Source organism: Manacus vitellinus, unplaced genomic scaffold (genome assembly GCF_001715985.3).
Source record: "Manacus vitellinus isolate BGI_N305 unplaced genomic scaffold, ASM171598v3 scaffold_12_pilon, whole genome shotgun sequence".
NCBI lineage: Eukaryota > Metazoa > Chordata > Aves > Passeriformes > Pipridae > Manacus > Manacus vitellinus.
In genome coordinates this window covers 6,905,620-6,924,587 of record NW_021938949.1, presented here as the reverse complement: position 1 = coordinate 6,924,587, position 18,968 = coordinate 6,905,620, and the positions used below count along the sequence as shown (strand labels likewise).

The following is an 18,968-nucleotide window of genomic DNA, read 5'->3' as shown; positions in this document are numbered from 1 at the left end:
ATTTATAATTGCTGCTTCTTCCAATTTCTTCCTGATATATCCCATAAAAAATAGTTTGATTACTAAAATTAAAATCAGTATGACCAACACAGAGTAAGAGATCAAAATGACATCCCATTACAAATGTATCTTCATCTGGATCCCATATCCCTCAGTTCCAATAGCCCACCTCTTCTCCTTTCTGCAGGGAGTGAAAGCAGGAAGAATGTCAAACTTGAAAATATATTATTCCTTCCTCACTGGAAAGAAAGCTTCTATTTATTTTTCCAAGCTCTCTATTGAGATGTCATCCAAGAAGCAAGGTTCACTGCTGAGTCTAAATGCACTTGATACTCAAAAGAGAAATATCACCCAGAAATGCACTCAGAAATAAATGCCATTGTGTCTGTTTGTCATTGAAGGTATAGCAGAAATGTAGGTGTTTTCAGCAAAAAGAAAGCATAAAATTCAAAACCCTGTTGGTGACCAACAAAATAAAATGGGAAATAAATCTGAGTGCTCTGGAACTTGGCAACTCTTTAATTTCAGAAATTTGCCCCTTTATAGACCTACGAGAGACAAAAAACCTCAAGACTCGGGGCTGCCTTGAAAGAGTCCTTCCTGTGTTTAGAAATTGGAGAGGATTCTTTTGCAAGGGAAACTGGAGAGACCCGAGCAAGAGTCGACACGTTTCTTAATTTAAAACATTATGAACTTTTATGAGCGGAGCCATCAGGGCTGAGAGCTCTGTCAGCCCTCCTGCCTCGGCTTCTCGCCGCGTTATCGGCCGGAGCAGATGAACCACCTGCTCCTGAGCAGAACCCTCGTGGTGGACCTGATTTAGGAAATCATTTCTGAAATAGGAGCAGGGCTTTTCATAAACTGACAAGAAAACTTGTTTAATCTCCTGTGCCTTTTTAGTAATCCCCTCTTCAGTCACAGTCTCTCTAATTACCTGCTGTTGGACCATTTTTCTCAGAAGTCTCTCCAAACCATGTCTGGTTTATTTTCCTCAGCAAATAGTCTGCTTTTAGCTAATTTTATAAAACGCTCTGTGTGTTTGCTGAGTGAATTTTTCAGCTGCCCTCTGGCAGTGATGAGCTGACTCAAAACATTAGGGTTTCTGTTTTGAACATGTATCATTTGCAATGGGCTAATATTTCTCTCCTAGATTGTCACAACGACTTCGTGTTCTTTTCTTGCAAATCTACTATTTTAATTGCTTTGTCAGAGTCCCCTCAGGTCACCTTGGTGGCAATGCCATTAACCCTGGGCTTATCTATCAATTACAGATTTTTAAAGTGTCCATGGACATATTTTTCTATCATACAAAGTAAGTTATGGAAAACTTGCCTCCATACAACTCTTCAGCATTAGAGGAGTGAGGTCTTCCAATATTCTGTATTGAAAAACTTTCATATATTTCCTATTTGGGGCTTCAGTGAACAAAAGAAAGATAATAATGCTAGAATTACACTGCCAGTGTCTGGTCAAGGGGTGTTGAGTGCCCTGGGTGTTATTGTACTAAACCTCATCCGCTTTCGTGGTGCATAAGAAGGTGAGCAGTTCTAGTCTGAGGTCCTTCTCATCCTGAAAAGGGGTTGAAATTAGCATTCCCTGCAATAATTTCTTGGATGTTATAGCAGCAAGGGAAAGTAATTCTCTTAAAGGAAAAATAGAAGCAATGATCTCTTTGGGGAACGTGAATATTCATATGGTGGTACAGGTCTCATTTATCATCCCTTCCACACAGTATGTGGTAGAAAATGAGAAGGAGACAAAGTGTAAGTGCTTGCTATAGTAGAAATTACCACTTATTAATCTCTGCTTTTGTATACTACAAAGAGAGAAGTACACTTCTGTGCCGAAATGTCGTTGTAGTTTTAAATATTTATTTCTGCCCAGGTGTGTGTCTTAAGCACTTGTTCTGTCTGCCTTGAGGGACTTAAATCTGTAAGCACCATCTGTTGCTGGTTGGTGTGGACACATGGCTAAAGACTATGGTATCAGTGAGAAGGTGTCCTGTATGGCTGCAGCTCATGCTGCTCAATCTCTGAACAGAAAGTGCTTGTTTCCTTCACCCTGCTGACTGATTATCATTGTCAATCGAACAGAATAATCAACTAAACCCAAATCCTGAGTAAACAAAACCCCATGTTTAAACTCGGTTTGTGTGTTAAAAGAAAAACAGGAAAGAGGGAATGTCCACTGTTCTTCAAAAGTCTTCTGAGACTTGTACATTAAGAAAAAGAGGCTCAGCTTTAAGTCTTGTAGCCTCTGTCTTCAAGTGAGCTGTTGATTGAGCCCTTCTAATGTATGGGAGATCAAGATTAGTAAATGCACATCCTGAAAATATCCTTAATATGTACCAGGAGTGCTTTTTTACTTCCCAGAAAAGCAGCTACATGGGGATAAGTTTGCTGTGAGCTCCCCCTCAGCTATTCCTACATTGCTACTTCTGTGACCATCATCTTCCAGAAGGAGCTGAAACCATGACCCATCTCTGAGCTCTTCCCCACAGGGAGTGTTGATAAATAACATGGGGACTGGGACTTCAGTGAACCATGTAGCAACAAGACGTTTCACTCTTTCCTTCAGTAATTATCTTTGCCAGCTTAATCACAAAAACTTTTCCAACCAGCTTGCTTAGGACATAATGATAAATTGTAGCAGAGGTTTAATGTTTATTATAATTTAATGTTTCATTCAAAATTAAGTAGCACACTCCTGTAGTCCCTGGGTAAATGGCCGTATCTTACACTCCCTCTCCACACTTTTCAATGACAGCCTTTCTCTGCCATTCTCTCTCAGACCAGCTGCCCTTCTGCTTTGTTTCCAGGTCCCCTTCATCCCTAAACTTAACTCATCCAAAATTTTACAGTGCTGTGTTCAAAATCTGCTTCCTTGGGGCCCAACCCAAAAGTGGCCCTGTCTGAGCTGTCAGTGCGTGCCCAGATCTAAGGGAGAGCTCAATCAGCCCAAACTCCTCACGATCAAGGCATCTCAAGCAAGTGATTTAATGAAGTTAAGATCTGAATCACACCCTGAGGTGTCATTCCATGTTTACTACAGAAAGAGCCTGGGGTCGCCCTGCTGCTAATTTCGTTATGCATTTAAAGTCAAATGAGACGAGACAAGACTTTAAGTCTCGGGTTTAGCCTTAGGAAGCATCAACCCTTCTAGCCTGGAGAGAGGTGGGCAGGGAAGTGCCTTCTACTTGCGTTGCCTCATTAGCTCTGTGTTTTTCTTACCACTCCTTGGCTCTCCCAGCGATCTTTATTTTTTTGGGTGCTAACTCCACAGTGTGTCTCCCTCAGAAACACGTAAACAAAAGCATTCGCAGTTTTAACAGAAAAATAATAAAGCTATTGTCTGGCTCTCCATATGTTCCTCAATCTTCCCGTAGAAGCCGAAATCCAGGACATATTTATTGTTCTGGCCTAAAGCCAGAGCCTGTATTTACTTTTGTGAGTGGCTGAGGAGTTTGTGGTTTTTAAATAACTGTGAGCCTTCAGTACATGATACATTACACCCAGGAATTACTGTGTTTTTAAATTAAGCCTGTGAAGTACCCTTGTGGCTTTCTGCCCTGGCCAGGAACTGTGGAAGGGTCACCCTCAGCTTTCCCGGTGAGGAGGGAAGGTTGAATGGGTAAAAACTGTCCCTCCTTGCTTTTCCTTCACTATGAGATCCTTGTCCTCCTTAGGAACAGGATGATAAGGAGCAGAAATCATGCTCAAGTATAATGCTGAAGGGCTTTTATCTCTTAAAACACATCAGCATCGAAGGGTTGCAGCAGAATTTAGTGTTCTCACTGCACTGTGCAGCCTCCCACTTCCAGCCAATGGGTACAAATGAAATGTTTTTCCACAAATTTCCTTTATGTGGAGAAATTACACATTTTAATTGAGCTGCTGTTTTATTTTTGTTTTTTAATGTTTCATTTGGTATTTCCATGGGGTTTCTGCAGGCATTTTTGCTACATTTTCTGGTTGGGTGCTCCCAAAAAAACCCTTATTATAGGAAGGAAGGATTCTACCCATGACAGGATAAGCCTGAATCCGCAAGTAAATCAAGCTGTTCTGTAGCCTAGGAATACATATGGTAATTTTGATTAGTAGCTCTGTGTGGATAGTGTCAATGTCTTCTGCTTCCTTGAGTATGAAAAATTCCATGTTAAATCATATCTCCCATGTGTTTTACTGTTTATATGTATTATGGCTGTCACATTGCTGGGACATCATTGTAAGAAGGGAGAAAAAGTGAGAGAGGAAATTTATTGACCAAGTTGCTCAGTCACAAACCGTATGAAAATTGGCTTTTTTCCACATTTAGCAACATTTCCATTAGCTGTTCTAAGCATCAGCCTTGGGACTTTCAGCATAAATTATTTTTTTCCCCCCAAAGAGGATAAAATTGTGAAGAACTCAGAGATGTCTTTCATTTATTTAATTGTACAATAGCTGCTGGTGGTTTTATATCTATCATCGTACAAGGCTGGTGTCGTCTGCCTTTCACTGCCTGTAAGACTGTATAGCTGAATGAAATGTAGATTAATTTTTCTGTGCTTTTTTTTTTTCCCTCCCTTTCTCTTTTCCTTGACAGTGAGCTGCCTCATTCCCCTCAGAATCTTCTGGCCACTCTGAATTCCTCCCACAGCCGGAGCGTGATGCTCTCCTGGGTGCGCCCCTTTGATGGCAACAGCCCTGTGCTCTACTATGTGGTCGAGCTCTCTGAGAACAGTAAGTAAAGTCAGATATATTTCAACCTCACGTTGTTCTTAATTGTTCAGACACACCTTTTACCAGAGCTGCTAACAAAATGCTGTTGTAGTTTGCTAAATGAGAGACATCACGCACAAAGGGGAAACTCTGGGTTTTTAAACTCAGCTGTTTGCACACTGAAAGAATCAGACAACAAAGAAGCCTGAGATGGTGAAATTGTTACACAGGAAAGGCTTAGTTCCACCTCCAGTGTTGCCAGCCAGACTTGAGGCACAACAGCTCACTCCTCAGTGCTGTAAACCAACAGTAATCTGTTTCTTCCCATTGTTGTCTTTTTCTCCAATTTCTTAGATATCTTGATGCATTCAGAGCCCCAATTTCACCTCAAAGTTGCAGGCAGGGTGATAATACAAGGAACTGGTGGTCTGTCAAAGGAAAAAAACTTGGATTTCAGTAGGAGCTACTGTCTTACCTGTATATGGGCTCATATATTTTCTCTGCTTTCCCTAGATTATCATTTTACGTTGTTCTTTTAGGTGGGTGGTTGAGGATGCTTGAGTGAGATATCCAGGTATCTTCTTGGGTTACAAACCTGACCATTGTGAATTGCCACTTCTTCCAGATTTATCATGCTCTGTGCCTGGGCCTCCGTGGCTCTCAGTTTGCAAGGTTATTCAGGGACATTGCTGATGCCTCCTTAGGAGTTGATGGAAAGATGAGGTTATATGGAAATCGGTCACCTTGGCAATACTTTCTAATCTCTATCACCCTAGGAGCTGGAAATCCAAGCTGAACAATTGATTCCTGATGAAAAAATTAAGAGCATCACTTTTTCTGACATGTGGAAATTAGTCACTGCATAGCTGAACGTGAAGCACTCCTGATTTCTGATTATCTAGAGAGCAGCAGTTTGTTTTGCCACACAGAGAGCCTGAGAGGAAACTTGGGTTTCAGATCACATACAACCCTTTTGCTTTGCAGGCTGAAGTGCATAACTTTTCAGATGTGGAGGTCCCAGAACTGATGATCTTGACAACTGTTAAGCAAAGTGCAGGTTTCTAATCCAAGTAGAAATCCAAAGTCATGCCTGGAACTGCTGTCCTTAAAATAGTTCTGTTCAGGCAAAGACTCCTGATCTTTCTGTAATGAATGATTAAGCAAAACCAGTGTCCTGCATTCCCCCTCTACCTTTTTATCACGACCTTCCTTTTCACTCTTCTCTGCTTTCTTACTATTGACTACAGGCAAGTAACTACCTTTCTGCTTTTCCTTCCCTATTCTTTCACCCAAGGATGAAACATCCTTGTGTTTCTTGTTTTCCAGTGGCTTTGACAATGACAAGCCAAAGAAGTCCCAGTCTGGGAGGTCCTAGGGCTGTATTTACACAGACACAGCACAGAGCTGGCAATACATGTGAACCTGGGTCCTGCAGTGGGCTGCATTGGCTGGGGAGAGCCCCTAAAAGAAGAGGTGCAGTTCACTCAGTGCCAGGAGAATCATGGAATTGCTTGAGTCGGAAGGGACCTTAAAGGTCATCTCGTTCCATCATCCATCTTGTGTCATGGGGAAGTTTGAAGACCTTTCAAGTCCCTTTCTAGCAAGGATGCCTTGCAGTTGTATAGCAACGGGGTAAATGTGCTGTCGTTTTATAATTTTATAATTAATTCACTGAAATTTGTCAAAGGCTCAGCAAAAATCAACAGTAATTCTTCGGAAATGGTGCAGACAATCCCTCAGAACTCCACAGGATGCTGTGAACCATTGCTCACTCCACGATAGATAAAATAATTTTGGCTGATGGCATTGCAATCTGCCACTGAGAGGGTCTCATTATCCCAAATCCCAGGTATATGTACTTCAGCAGCTTGCAGCTGCAAAAGCCAGCCACACACTGGGTTTGCTGTGAATTGAGCATCTTAACTCCCAGATATACTCTAGGTCTTGCTGTCCTTTAAATTTTTGTCTTTATTTACTTTGCTTATATGTGCAGTGTCCAAATGGCTACCCACAGAAGTAGGACTTGAATATTCCCTTGAATGTTCCACTCTTGCTGTGCTCTCTCATTTCATATATTCTTGCTCAGCTTTACGGTTGCCAACAGAATAGCACAACATCATCAGTGACTCTGGTTTGGAAAGCTGACTGTAACGTCTGCATATTGTCACTGTCTTGGTTTAGTTTTTATTTTCCTGAAGTTTGTTTTTCAGAGTTATTTTGATCTCAGTGGGGCGTGGTTAATATTTAGTTTCTCCAGACCTCCTACGCCTCTGGAAACCACCACCTTCCCTTTGTTCCCACCCTTCCCAAGCGCTGTTTGTGAACGAAGCTGACGTTTGATCTTGTGTGGGTATAGTTTGGCCTGATAGGACTGTGCAGGAGCTCTCTTTGCTTTTCAAAGACAATTTCCTTTTGGGTTTTGTGCTGCAGAAAGAGCGACTGTCGGGGAGGCAGCGAACACCCTCCATGAGCTCCTGCGCCGGCGTCGGGAGCTCTGTCACTGTCACAGCAGCACAAAACACAATGTGCTTCACATCCCAATCCCCCTTGGCTTTCACACGTGTGAAGGGTAGGGAGGGACATCAGAATTATGATTTATTTTCCAGTTAGCAAATCTGCACAGAAGACTTTGTTGTTAGTTCTGTGGAGTTTGAATATGCGGGGTTTGCTTTGCAGTCACAGGTGCCAAAACATAGCCCTGTTTTGTTCCCTTTTTTTTTTTTTTAGCTGTTTTGCTTCGGATAATTTTCTAATAGCTTTAGGATCCATTGTAGGTTTTGAAGCACGTACCATAAATGAATACACAATAACAATATCTGTTGCAGAGAAATAGCTGAAGAGGGTTCAAAATAATGAGTATGAATTTCAGGGGTTTAATTACCAGCTGCATTAGAGAGAGGCGTGTCACTCCACCTGGCATGGATTAGAACTCCTTTTCATTAATATCAATTCAGTAAAGAGATATAAAAACCTTATTTTAATTAGAGGGAAAAAACAGTGGCAGATCGTGCACATAAATTGCTGGAAATATGAACGACTCTAGCCACCTAATTTTTAAAATGAATGTATTTGGCACAATGCAATAATTCTCAAATTACAAGTATTCACAGTAGACTGTGTCTGTGGGTGACTTGAGACATATGGCCTTAAACATTTGGGGGCAAATTTATAATCTAATTTGAAAAACACAGTTCCAGGGAAACACAGTCATTAAGTATTCCTGCCCACACAGAGCCAAGAATGTGAACCTTGATTTGAAATAGGATTTTCAAATAAATAGTACCATGCATTGCTGTCATTTGCACTAATATAATTTTGGATGTTTCATGACCTGTTTAGCCCCTGTTGCGATTATACCCAGGAATTCCAATGAAGTCTCTTCATGGTGTTAGAAGGGGATATGCTTAATTTTATTCCAAGGAGGTTTAGACTTAAGGAATTAATCAAAAAATATTCTGAATAGGCTTTTAACTGAAGAAATGAATTAAGGCTTAAAGAATTCTGCTGAGTACAATTAAGATAAAAGCCCATTTTTGTTTTATTGTATTCTGGGATATCTGTGCTGTGTGATGTAATGATATAACTCAGATTCATCACATTGTGCCAATGAGGAGATAATAAAAGCTCCTGTGAAAAGCATCTGTACGTGCTTAACTTAAAACCTATGAACTGTCATCCCAAATTTGGTAGGAATATTCAAGTGGCAAAAACTTAAAACATTGATAAACCATTGCAAAAATCAAAGTAAAACTGTTTGTTACAATTGTGACTCACATCTAAACAGGATAATGTTAAGATACTTTTTCTCAGGCCACTGGTAGTCCTTGTTTAAGTCCTACCAAACAAAGGATGAACCACCTAGCTTTTATGTGGATTTTTTGCAATATCATTTTGTTATGAAGGTTTGAAAGATGGATTTAGTGAACTCCAGCAGTACAGCAAATTCCAATACTACCCATCTATGCAAAACCCCCTGGAGATGGAAAGAGATGGAAATGTGCTCCAAACCTGCAAAAATCAGCTTTCTGCAGTAGATCTAAACTGTAATATCAAATTAGAAATGATTTTTGAGGAATTTGCAATTAATGCATGAACTGAAAGGTGGATGGGGAAATACAGAAGCAACACCTCTCAACCAGTAAACCAGAGTTACTGAATGCATCACAAGCACATCCAAAAATTTTTGACAGATCAAAAGTAATTTCTAAAACCCCACCATGACATTGTAAACTAGAGAGCGGCCTGTGAGATTCTTCATTTCCAATAAATGAACTTGCAGAGGCAATCAGAGTTAATTCAAAATACCCAATATCCCTAAGACAGCTAAACATGGAAGTTGTTCAGACAGTAGCAATTACAGGGGACGAGCAAGCAGAGCCCAGAGTACATTCTGGGAAGCTTAAGTTAAATGAAGGATTAGCACAGCCTGTTCACTCTAACAGAGGCTTATTTAATAGTTTGACCTGGCAAGTCTTTTGTCACCATGGAGCTTCTCCAGGCTTCCTGGGACAGGTGAGTGACAGCCATCCCTGGAGGAGAGGAGAGTTGGTGTTGAAAATTTTATGGCATGTTTCCAGTGTCAGAACTGTTCTTCTCTCCAGTAAAACGAGCTGCTGCACAATTCTGGGGTTTGTTGTTGCGTGGCTAAAGAGGGAGATGAGCTTTTTGAAGTGTTTTGTTTATTGATTGTCAAAAAAAAAAAGGACATTTAAATTTTAAAGATACTCTGCACACTCACTGTATCCACTGCTCTGTGAGTGAGCAAATGCTCCCCAAACTACCCTCCTTTACGAGTCAGAGCGCCCAGGAGATGAATAGGCTTCGTTTATATTAGTTTTCAGTTTAATCTCTCTTCCTGCCAGATCTTTTATCTTCCACCAGGAGAGGAAAAAGAATTAATAAAGTATTCTACAGATGCAGCATATAAACAGAGCAAAGCCCCAAGGTGCTGAGGAGATTAATAGGGCCTGTTGTTGAATCAAACTGCTCACTACATTGAGCTGCTTGGGTTAAGCACTCTCAGGTGGTGTTTACACTAGCAGTAAACAAATGAAATGCTTTAGGAAACGGACCACTGCCCAAGTAGCTCATACAAGGGTGTTTCACTCTCCTGTTGCTGTCTGCTCTTCCATTTTCCTCAGGAAGCTGCTTCAGGCAACGGACTAGGTCAGCCATACCTTAACTTCAGCTTACCTTGATTTGTTATTGTGCACTCTGGCTTTAACAAGGTTGGTTGTGAAGTCTTAAGGGAGGAAGTTTGAGAAAATTCAGAAGGAACTAGGATGCAAAAAAAACTCCAAAGCAGTGCTTTTCTGGATAGCACAGGTGTGTTCCTCTAAGTGTACTCTAAGAAAAATTCAATGTTCAACTAAGATAAATTGGCATCAAGATCTTGCAGCCAAAGTGACTGTTACTAAATCAACAACTGGCAAGGACAGAACTTGACTGCTGTGCAAATGTCCCTCTCCAGCATTCCCAGTATTCTGCTGTGTCAGTTTTCCTGCTAAAAAAGACTTTGTTCTGGCAAAGCCGTTACTGGAATAAATACATTTGGAGTAACTCAAAGATGCAGTGTTTATAGCCCAAATGGCATCATACCCTGGAGGGCTTAAACTTGCTAAGGAATCTGCCAGAAAAACGCTAAATTAGTGGTTTCTGCCTTGGTGTGAATTTTAGCAGCCTTCCACATTTGGGACATCTCATCTTCATTTTCAAGCAGACGTTGAGGTGACCTGCCAGGAGCCACGATGCACTTCTGATGAGCAACGTGCACAGATAACAGTGCCAAAATCTACAGCTAGCTCCTCAGCAATTTCCAGAAGTGTTAGCAATTTTGAGCAGGGAGCATGAAAACAGCTGGTATTATTTAAAAACTGAACAAATCTTTAAATTGGCTGATTCCATTGCTGTGGTGTTGCAACACAGACCAAATGTCACCTCTCCCTCACTATTTCAGCCATGACTTCAGGGAGAATTTGTGTCACCAGACTGTGGAGAAAAGAAGTCAGAATATTTGATTTTCAACATGTTTAATTTCTGACCTCTTTGAAAACTTGAAAATGTAATTTGGGCATCAGAGGAGCTCGGTGTAGAACTGACAACCAGGGTTTTATAGCACTGCCAGGGCTGTTTCTACCAGGGAATTTTCCTAGGACAATTAGACTCAATGCTGAATTGTATCACTAGGAAAAAAAAAAAAGATTCAGACATGTAGAATCCACAGCAGAAGCTTTCTCAGGTCTTACAGCAAAAGGCTGATTTGGCACAGAGAGTCACGCTCCTACACCTGCTTGCAAGCTGGGGAGGAAGATATTCCAAACCGACCATGAATTTCATTAGAGTCCTTCCACCAGAGCCACTCATGGGTGTGGTGGTGTGATGGCCTGCCAAACAGATGGGTTGTGAAATACACAGCCCATCTGTCTTTATCATGCTTGTTTCCTCTTTTATTAAAATGTTAATGAATATAGTTTTTATTTATTATGCCATGACATGTGCAGCATCACTTTCCACTAGACAAATGTGCAATCTGCATAACCGTGTGGGCTGACAGGAAGGTTCCTTCTGCTGAAAAGAAACTTCTTCCCAAAGTTCCTCTGATGAAAACAAGCTCAAGAGCTCTGAGCAGTCAGAGGCTTTTTCTCGCTTCTTCAGGGCTTTTGACAAGCACTTCCATCTTTTTTTTTTTATTATTATTATTTCACATGTTAATTATTCCAACAGACTCTCCCTGGAAGGTTCACCTCTCCAACCTTGACCCCAAGATGACCAGTGTCACCGTGAGTGGACTCACCCCAGCCCGGACCTACCAGTTCAGGGTGTGTGCAGTCAACCAGGTGGGAAAGGGCCAGTACAGCACTGAGACCAGCAGGTACAGTAACAATCAATATTTGTGTGCCAAAGGCACAGTAACCTACAGTTATTGGGAGGAAAAAAGCTCTGGTTGTGAATGAATGGATCAAATATCTTTGGGGAGTGGGGCAGTTGGCATTACCCAGGCCCCTGGAGCCAGGAGTGATTGGTGATGATGGCAGTGAGGTCATGCAGGAGATCAGCACATGATGGAAGAGGTGTCCTCGTGCTTCCAGTTGAGCAGGATCTTGGAAATAATTTTTTGCTCTTGTGCTAAGCCCCAGCAGTTAGCCCGGGCAGGAGTACAGCATCCACCCTGTCATCACAATGTCACTTCTGGAACTCACCCAGAGGTGACATAGAAGGATGGCTTCATCAGACTTAGTTTCAAATGCATCCCCCTTCTTCTGTGAACCAAGGCTTGCTGCGAGCTTGAATTGCAGAACAGCTGAACTCTAAATGGCTTTTTCAAAATGTAGGAGTTTGATATGAAAAATATTGAAAGAGCTGAAAGAAACAATTTGGAAGAAGTCACAGACACTGGACCTGAGCTCTTACTCATTCAGGCTTGTAATCTTTTTAAAGAGTTGTAGCAGCCTGGGTGATTCAGAGAGAATAGGGTTACCTCAGCTGTCTGTCTTGTTGCTTGCTTAACTGATTTCCCATTATGTTGATTTGTTGTAACTATTTCATGCATGTCTTCAGCAGTTTGATCAGTGTTATATTTCTTGCTAGTCATCAGGCTGTGATAAAAGAAACTAGTTCACTTGGGCTGGATACAGGAAGTAGAAGTATTATTTCTAATTTATTTCAACACTCATGTCCATCACATTCTTTTGTACTCAGGTTGATGTTACCAGAGGAGCCCCCCAGTGCCCCACCAAAAAACATAGTGGCCAGTGGACGAACCAATCAGTCTATTATGGTGCAGTGGCAGCCTCCTCCTGAGAGTGAGCATAATGGAGTTCTTCATGGGTACATCCTAAGGTAAGTGCTTTCCTAACCTGGAAAGTCCAGAGACTGGTCCGAGTGTGCACGAGGGAATTCAAACGGTGCGACTTAAGAGTGTAATAAAAACTGTCTCTAAAAATTTGTCTCATTAAATGCATTAGTTATTATTTGCAAATGCTGTGGCAGCCTTGGTTTGTTAAATATGAGAGAGGGGTCACAAGGGTGAAGGCACTTTAAATTCTGGCCTGTCTGTACTAGAGAGTCAGTGAGCTGGGAGCTCCCTTAGCTGCTCCAAATGCACTGCCTGAGTGGACCAGCTCCCTGTGGAGACTCACAGCATCCAGATAGCTTTTTTCCATATTCAAAGGGAATTGAAGCACCGAGTACTAGAAGTGTTCATGTGGGAAGCTGGTACAGTGCAGCCTATGCAGATGTATATTTGCTTATTAGAATCTCAGCTTCCTGCTCGAAAGGTTAATTAAATTTATCAAAGACACAACAGGGCTCCTGCCCTACAGAGGAGCAACAAAAGAATCAATAAACTTCAGTTTTGTGCCAAACAAAATGGAGAGAGGGAATGACAGGTCAGATGCTTCATGGCAGACCTTGATTTGGTTTTGAAAATCAGCCAGTTGAGTAAGATTCTTTCAGCCCCATTGCTGTTTATTAATGTGAAACACATTCAGGTAGGTAACTGGGAATCCTGAATACATCCAGTCTTTCTGCTTGCACAGGACTGGTTGTGTTGGAAAGGGTGTTGCTACACTGTGACTCTTTGCAGAGCATTTCCCTTCTGTAATTTTTTGGGACTCAGTATTCACTCCTACCCAATTCAACTACAGTTTACTGCTCATTTGGCATCCTACATATCCTGTAGTGGCAGCAGCCAGCTAGGGCCACACCTCTAGTGAGGGAGGCATTATCTAAATTAGAGTTTTTGTGGGAAACTCCCAGCCACTGACATATTTCCAAGTGATGGTTGCAGCCTCCTGTGGGCAGGCTGCTGACATTTTTAATACAGTGTCCTCCAGAACTGTAAAAGATAACTAAATGCTCCAGTTTAAATGCCAACATCCTGTTCATGCTGTGCTCCTACTTTTGCTGGCATGGATGGAAAGGCTTTTGTTATGTTAAGAGCATTGGTGAGCTCCCAAAATTGTGCTGGAAAGTTCCTTCTCTCTGCAGGCAGAGTTGAAGTCTGTTAATCTCCCTGTCACCTGCACAGGCCCATTAACACTGGTGAGCCACTTGTACAAGTGCCTGTTTGTGCAAGTTTTTAGAGCTGGACTCAGTTTGGAAGCTGTGCCAGACATCACTGACAGGTGGGGAAAGGTGTTTTAGGTTCTCCCTATGGATAGAACCTTGTCCTGAGCCTTGGGTACCCATTTGCAGAGGGTACAGATGTTCTTTGCTTCAAACTGGTCTCTTCACCAGTAGGATCACTTCCTTAGATATTCCCAGTGAGTCTTTCCCAGTCTCAGCATTAAGTCCTTTAAAAAGCAATCCTACAGCCTCCTACTTCTGGCAATCTGTGCTGTTTTCTCCATAGAGCATTTTCAGTAATGTTTAACTTTAGTATTTTCTCCATCATCTATCAGCGTAATTGATCCCTGTCCTTGCCATAACATCTCTTTCCATTTTAATAGTGATCATATTCATTATGCTCAAATTGTGAACATTTTTGATGTCTGCATGCTTTGTCTTTACTACAGAGCAGAGAAACCATTTATTCAACAGGAATTTAAGATTATCACATAAAAGCACAACTGTCCCAGGTAATAAACCAGGCAGTCCTTCCAAGTCGAATTGTGTGGTCACAGTGATATGCACCGAAGGAAAGCCTTTGTGCACTGGTTTCTGTAGGATTAGGCTGTAGCAGAATGAAAAGCACCAGGCATCCCAGAGACCCAAAGCTCAAGACATGCGAGATACTAAATTGATGGAACACCTGATCTTTAAAAGTGAAGGTGCACTGCACAAGTCATATGGAGTGTACATCAAACTCCATGGTGAGAAAAATCGTGAAGACATGACATTTCTGAACTGGCCTCCTTCCTCTGCCCTTTTTCTCACCGCCACTATTGCATTTAGAGGTCTGCCATGCTAACAGCATAACAGATTAAATCACAGGAGCACTCCACGCCTTGTCTGCTAGGTATGAGACAAAACATTGCTGCACTAAGAACTGACCTTGCCAGGGAGCGTAAACCCTGCACACGAGGCAAGAGAGAGAGAAAGGGGGATATTGCACAGAGCAGAGGAAGATCAAGACGTTCAGTAAACTCAGCTGAGGGCTGATATTTATTTCCATTTGTATTTCATAAATGGAATAACAGCAGTGTAGCATTACTGATATTAAATGTGCTAAAATATGGTCAGGCAAGGAGCTCCTCAGAAGAAAATAGAGGTGTTGTCAGTGACTGAGAACTGATCTCTCTATAGGAAGACTTTGGAACAAAAATCTGTGCCGAAATACATGAAGTTGTCTAGTCATAAACTGCACCAATTTAACCTAGATGAATTTAAAGTCTGACTGTAAGACATCACTGAAATTGTTCTGTGTCAATAGATTGCAGTGAAGCAAAGGGTGACTAAGAGTACATCAAAGTTGTGTGGTGAATAAAAATACAAATGTTTCCATATTTGTCTCTTTCATGGAATAGTAATGTCTTGTGTCCCTTATTTGGCCTCTGGTTTTCTGATTTTTTCGTGAATTAGCATATTGTAAGCATCCACTGTACCACTTTCTGAAAGGAAGGGAAACAAACAGTATTATTCACATTCACAGATTTGCAAGGTTTGTTTGTTTTCTGTAATTTAGTTCTTCTCTGTGGTTTCTTGGCCTGAAGAGACACATCAAAGGGGCTTTGTTTTCTGGAATACAGTTTGTACATGGGAAAATATATTCAGTGTTTCAGTTTCTCATGTCTGAGCAGAAAGTTTGTCAGGATATTTACCATGTATCTGTATTTGGCACAGCCCTTCTTCTGGGACTCCAGTGCTTACCCAACCCCTCAGTCTCAACTGTATTCCATCCTTATTTTAAGCATTCTGTGAGGTAAATCCTGGTGGAAGCCAGAGATGCCAATGCCTGTGATTCCAGAAGGTCAGAGCCCTCTGAGCTTTTCCTTTTCAGATTTCAGAGGAGAAGAAAAAAAACATTTCTCAAGCTGATTTACAGCAGCACTCTGATAAAAATCACATCTGGGCTATTTTTTGTACTAAATCATAGCTTTTACCAGACAAGCCACATTTAAAAAGCTGTAATTTTTCTGCAACCATAAAACAGGATAAAATACCCATTTTGTTTAGCCCTGAGCCTGTAATCTAAGCGAGATCAGATTATAAATACTATAGCAGTCAAACATGATATGGTCTTATCAGGAGCTACTCTGTTCTTTCTGATTATTTTTCATTATTCTTTGTATAATTCTGCTGTAAAACTTTGCATATTGCCTCTTCACAAAGGGAGCTGTTTTGCCAGTCAGGGTATTTGCTTTAATTGATACCATCTAATTAACTAGCTAATTTTTCTCCCCATATGGTAGGTATCGCCTGGCCGGCCTCCCTGGAGAATACCAGTATAAGAACATCACCAGTGCAGAAATCAACTACTGCTTAGTGAAAGACCTGATCATTTGGACCCAGTATGAAATCCAGGTGGCATCTTACAATGGAGCTGGGCTGGGAGCCTTCAGCAGACCCGTGACAGAGTACACTTTACAGGGAGGTGAGCAAATGAGACCAATATCTCCATTCTATTTCCAGTTTATGGCAGAGTTTCCTTAGGAGATGTGCTGTCTGGTTGTCCCACCTAACAGCTTGTGAAATGGATGGTCATTTCAGTCATATTTGATGGACAGCTTGGAGTAGGAAACACCTGCACATTTCAAATGCTTGAGCAGAGGCAAGTCTCTGCTTCTGTCTCTTTTGTAGGAAAAGTTCTGAGTGAATTCAAAAATTATCTATTTTTGTTGACCCTCATAATGACATGTTGCCACACTTGCAGGTCAGAGTCAGCTGCAGCATAAGTAATAAATAGAAATGCTGACGAGAGTGGGGTCCTGGGGAATGGATTTATAGGACCTGTGACAGGCAGGGGCTGAGGTTACTCTGCCAGGAGAGTTAGAGAAAATATGGCAGGGAATTGGTTTTATCATGGCCAAGATATGCAATATGCTGCATATGCAATATGGGAGACAGAGGCAGAGTAAACCAGCTGTGTTAGTTCTGATAATCACAGAATACCTTGTTTTAGAAATATGGAATAAGTTGTAAGGAAAGTGCAGGGAGGGAAATACAGCCTGTGGAGACAGTGTTCTGAAGCATTTCAGGAATGCTGCAGACATTTGCAAAGAGGAAGATAAAATGATCTGTAAAGCCCTGATTTTTATGCTACAGCTCCCCCACACCTTTCTAAGTGCTTTAAGAAGAGTATAAATTACATCAACAAAAGGATATGTAATTACTTTTTACAACCAGTGTAAGGCATGTTTACACCTCTAGATTGGTATAAAAATCTGTAGGGTAATTAAGTACCAGGCCCTTAAAGCTTTCATATATTCCCATAATTGCAGGGTTGTACTGGATGCTGAGCACTGGACAGTACATGGGCTCTACTTCATTGGACGTGAAACAATTACACTGTTTTAAAAACTTGCAGATTTATAGTACATCAGTTAATTTTCAATCTGTGAAGAATATGTACTTGTTTGCTAATTGTTGCTAGGAGTACTTTATAACATGATTAGATACAGTTTGAGGTGTGGGAAGATCTTTAAGAAAAGATTATTCATATGCAACACTAATTAACTACAACAATTAAAGGAAGGACTATCTATATTTTTTTCTTAGGGCATGTGAAGTCTCATAGTTTAGAGGAGCCTCGACACACTCAACCTCATTCTAGAAGTATTTATAGCAGACCTTGAAATGTTTTTCTTAAAGTCTTCTCCTTGCAGCCAGGATTAATGTTTTCTATCCCACTAAAGACCCGATCTCTGCAGAGAATTGGTTTGCACACAGAATTTGAATCTCTTTTGTGAATATGCTTGTAATTCATTACTTTGTTTATTTGCCCATTTTAAGCTATCATAGCACCTTAACCTTCCATCCATTAAGGCTCAGGTTTGGACTTCACACTCTTTTTTCTTAAACCCTGTAATTGACTCTAATTTCCCTGGATATTATGTGCTGTTATTATCATCCTTTATTGATTGGCTGTCTGTTGTCATTTATAAGGATATAAATCCTCTGTTATAAATTAGCTGTAGTCAGTCCTGCATTCATATTAATCAGGAAGGGTGTTTAGACTGCAGGCCAACCTGCAGTGGCCTGTTTGTCTTTATGTAGTTCCTGAATGCTCAGTGCTGGGTAGAAGAAAAACTGGGTATTTCTCATTTATTTTATATCAATATTTTCTAATAGCTGTAAATAACTGCTTCATGGATGCTGCCATCTCCTAATGAATGCTTTGCTGGGTTTCTGTGCAAATCACCAAGGGCATACAGCCTGTTCTGTAAAGAGTTTGAAGCCTTTCTGCATTCAGAACTGGAAAGGGAGACTGGTTGGGATCAGTATCATTTGAAACTGGATTAATATCAAGTCTCCATATGTCATATGCTACTGTCTGAAACTCTGCTCCTTTATGGGAGTTGGGAAAAGACAGGAAAAGCCAGTGACTGTTTCTTGCTCCAGAATGTCCTTCCTAAACCGAACCAGCAGGAGTAAGAAAAAGCCACGTGTAAAACTGCCTTGTAAATCATATTCTGATTTTAATATGAGCAGAGATAAATGTCAAAGACACACACTCCCATCCATCCCCCTCTCCTACTACCAGCACCACTGCCTCTGTTCTGACATGCATTAAATGATGTGAGCTCTGCTGGCAAGAACCTGTCTGTCTGCAGATGAAAAATACCTGCACCACCTCACACTAATCAAACGTGCTCTGCACTCAGACCCTGGGAGGAAATGAACCCCAGGAGCAGATCAACCCATTGGCAGGAGCACATCAGCATATTGGCATCTTTGTCATAGGGGATATTGACTGGCCATATAAGCTGTGGATTTATACCAGGAGCTAGTCTATTAATCCCTTATTAGTCCTCTGGCATTGCTTTAGCCACTGAAAACTAATCAGCTACTCAAAGCTCATCAAAAATCACCAACTGGTAGAATGCAGCCAAACTCACGAGATGCTGAGGGATCTAAACTTGTAGGCAACTGATGCATAATGTCAGATAAAATGTCAGAGAGACTTAGTGGCAAAGCACTGAACATCCAAGCACTGGGGTCAGGCAGGTTGACTGTCTCTAAAATCTTGAAAGTCCTTTCAGAGTGATATTCAGCCTAATCCTTTGATGCTGTGTATATATAGGTCTTCCTTCATCAGAGTTTCTCCAGCTGTTCTTTGCTTTGATGTTACTTTTCACAGGGATTTTTGCCAGCCTTCTGCATAGGGCA

At 41.2% G+C, this 18,968-nt stretch overlaps 1 protein-coding gene across 1 annotated transcript in view; it reads left to right on the top strand.

Annotated features, from left to right (window-relative positions):
• The window catches only part of SDK1 (sidekick cell adhesion molecule 1), a 388,490-nt gene that overhangs the window by 261,535 nt on the left and 107,987 nt on the right, over nt 1–18,968 (top strand). Inside the window, exons 14-17 of the mRNA XM_018067288.2 lie at nt 4,585–4,721; nt 11,424–11,571; nt 12,399–12,539; nt 16,052–16,233. Of these exons, the coding sequence (XP_017922777.1) occupies nt 4,585–4,721; nt 11,424–11,571; nt 12,399–12,539; nt 16,052–16,233 (608 nt within the window). The remainder of the gene's footprint in view (nt 1–4,584; nt 4,722–11,423; nt 11,572–12,398; nt 12,540–16,051; nt 16,234–18,968) is intronic.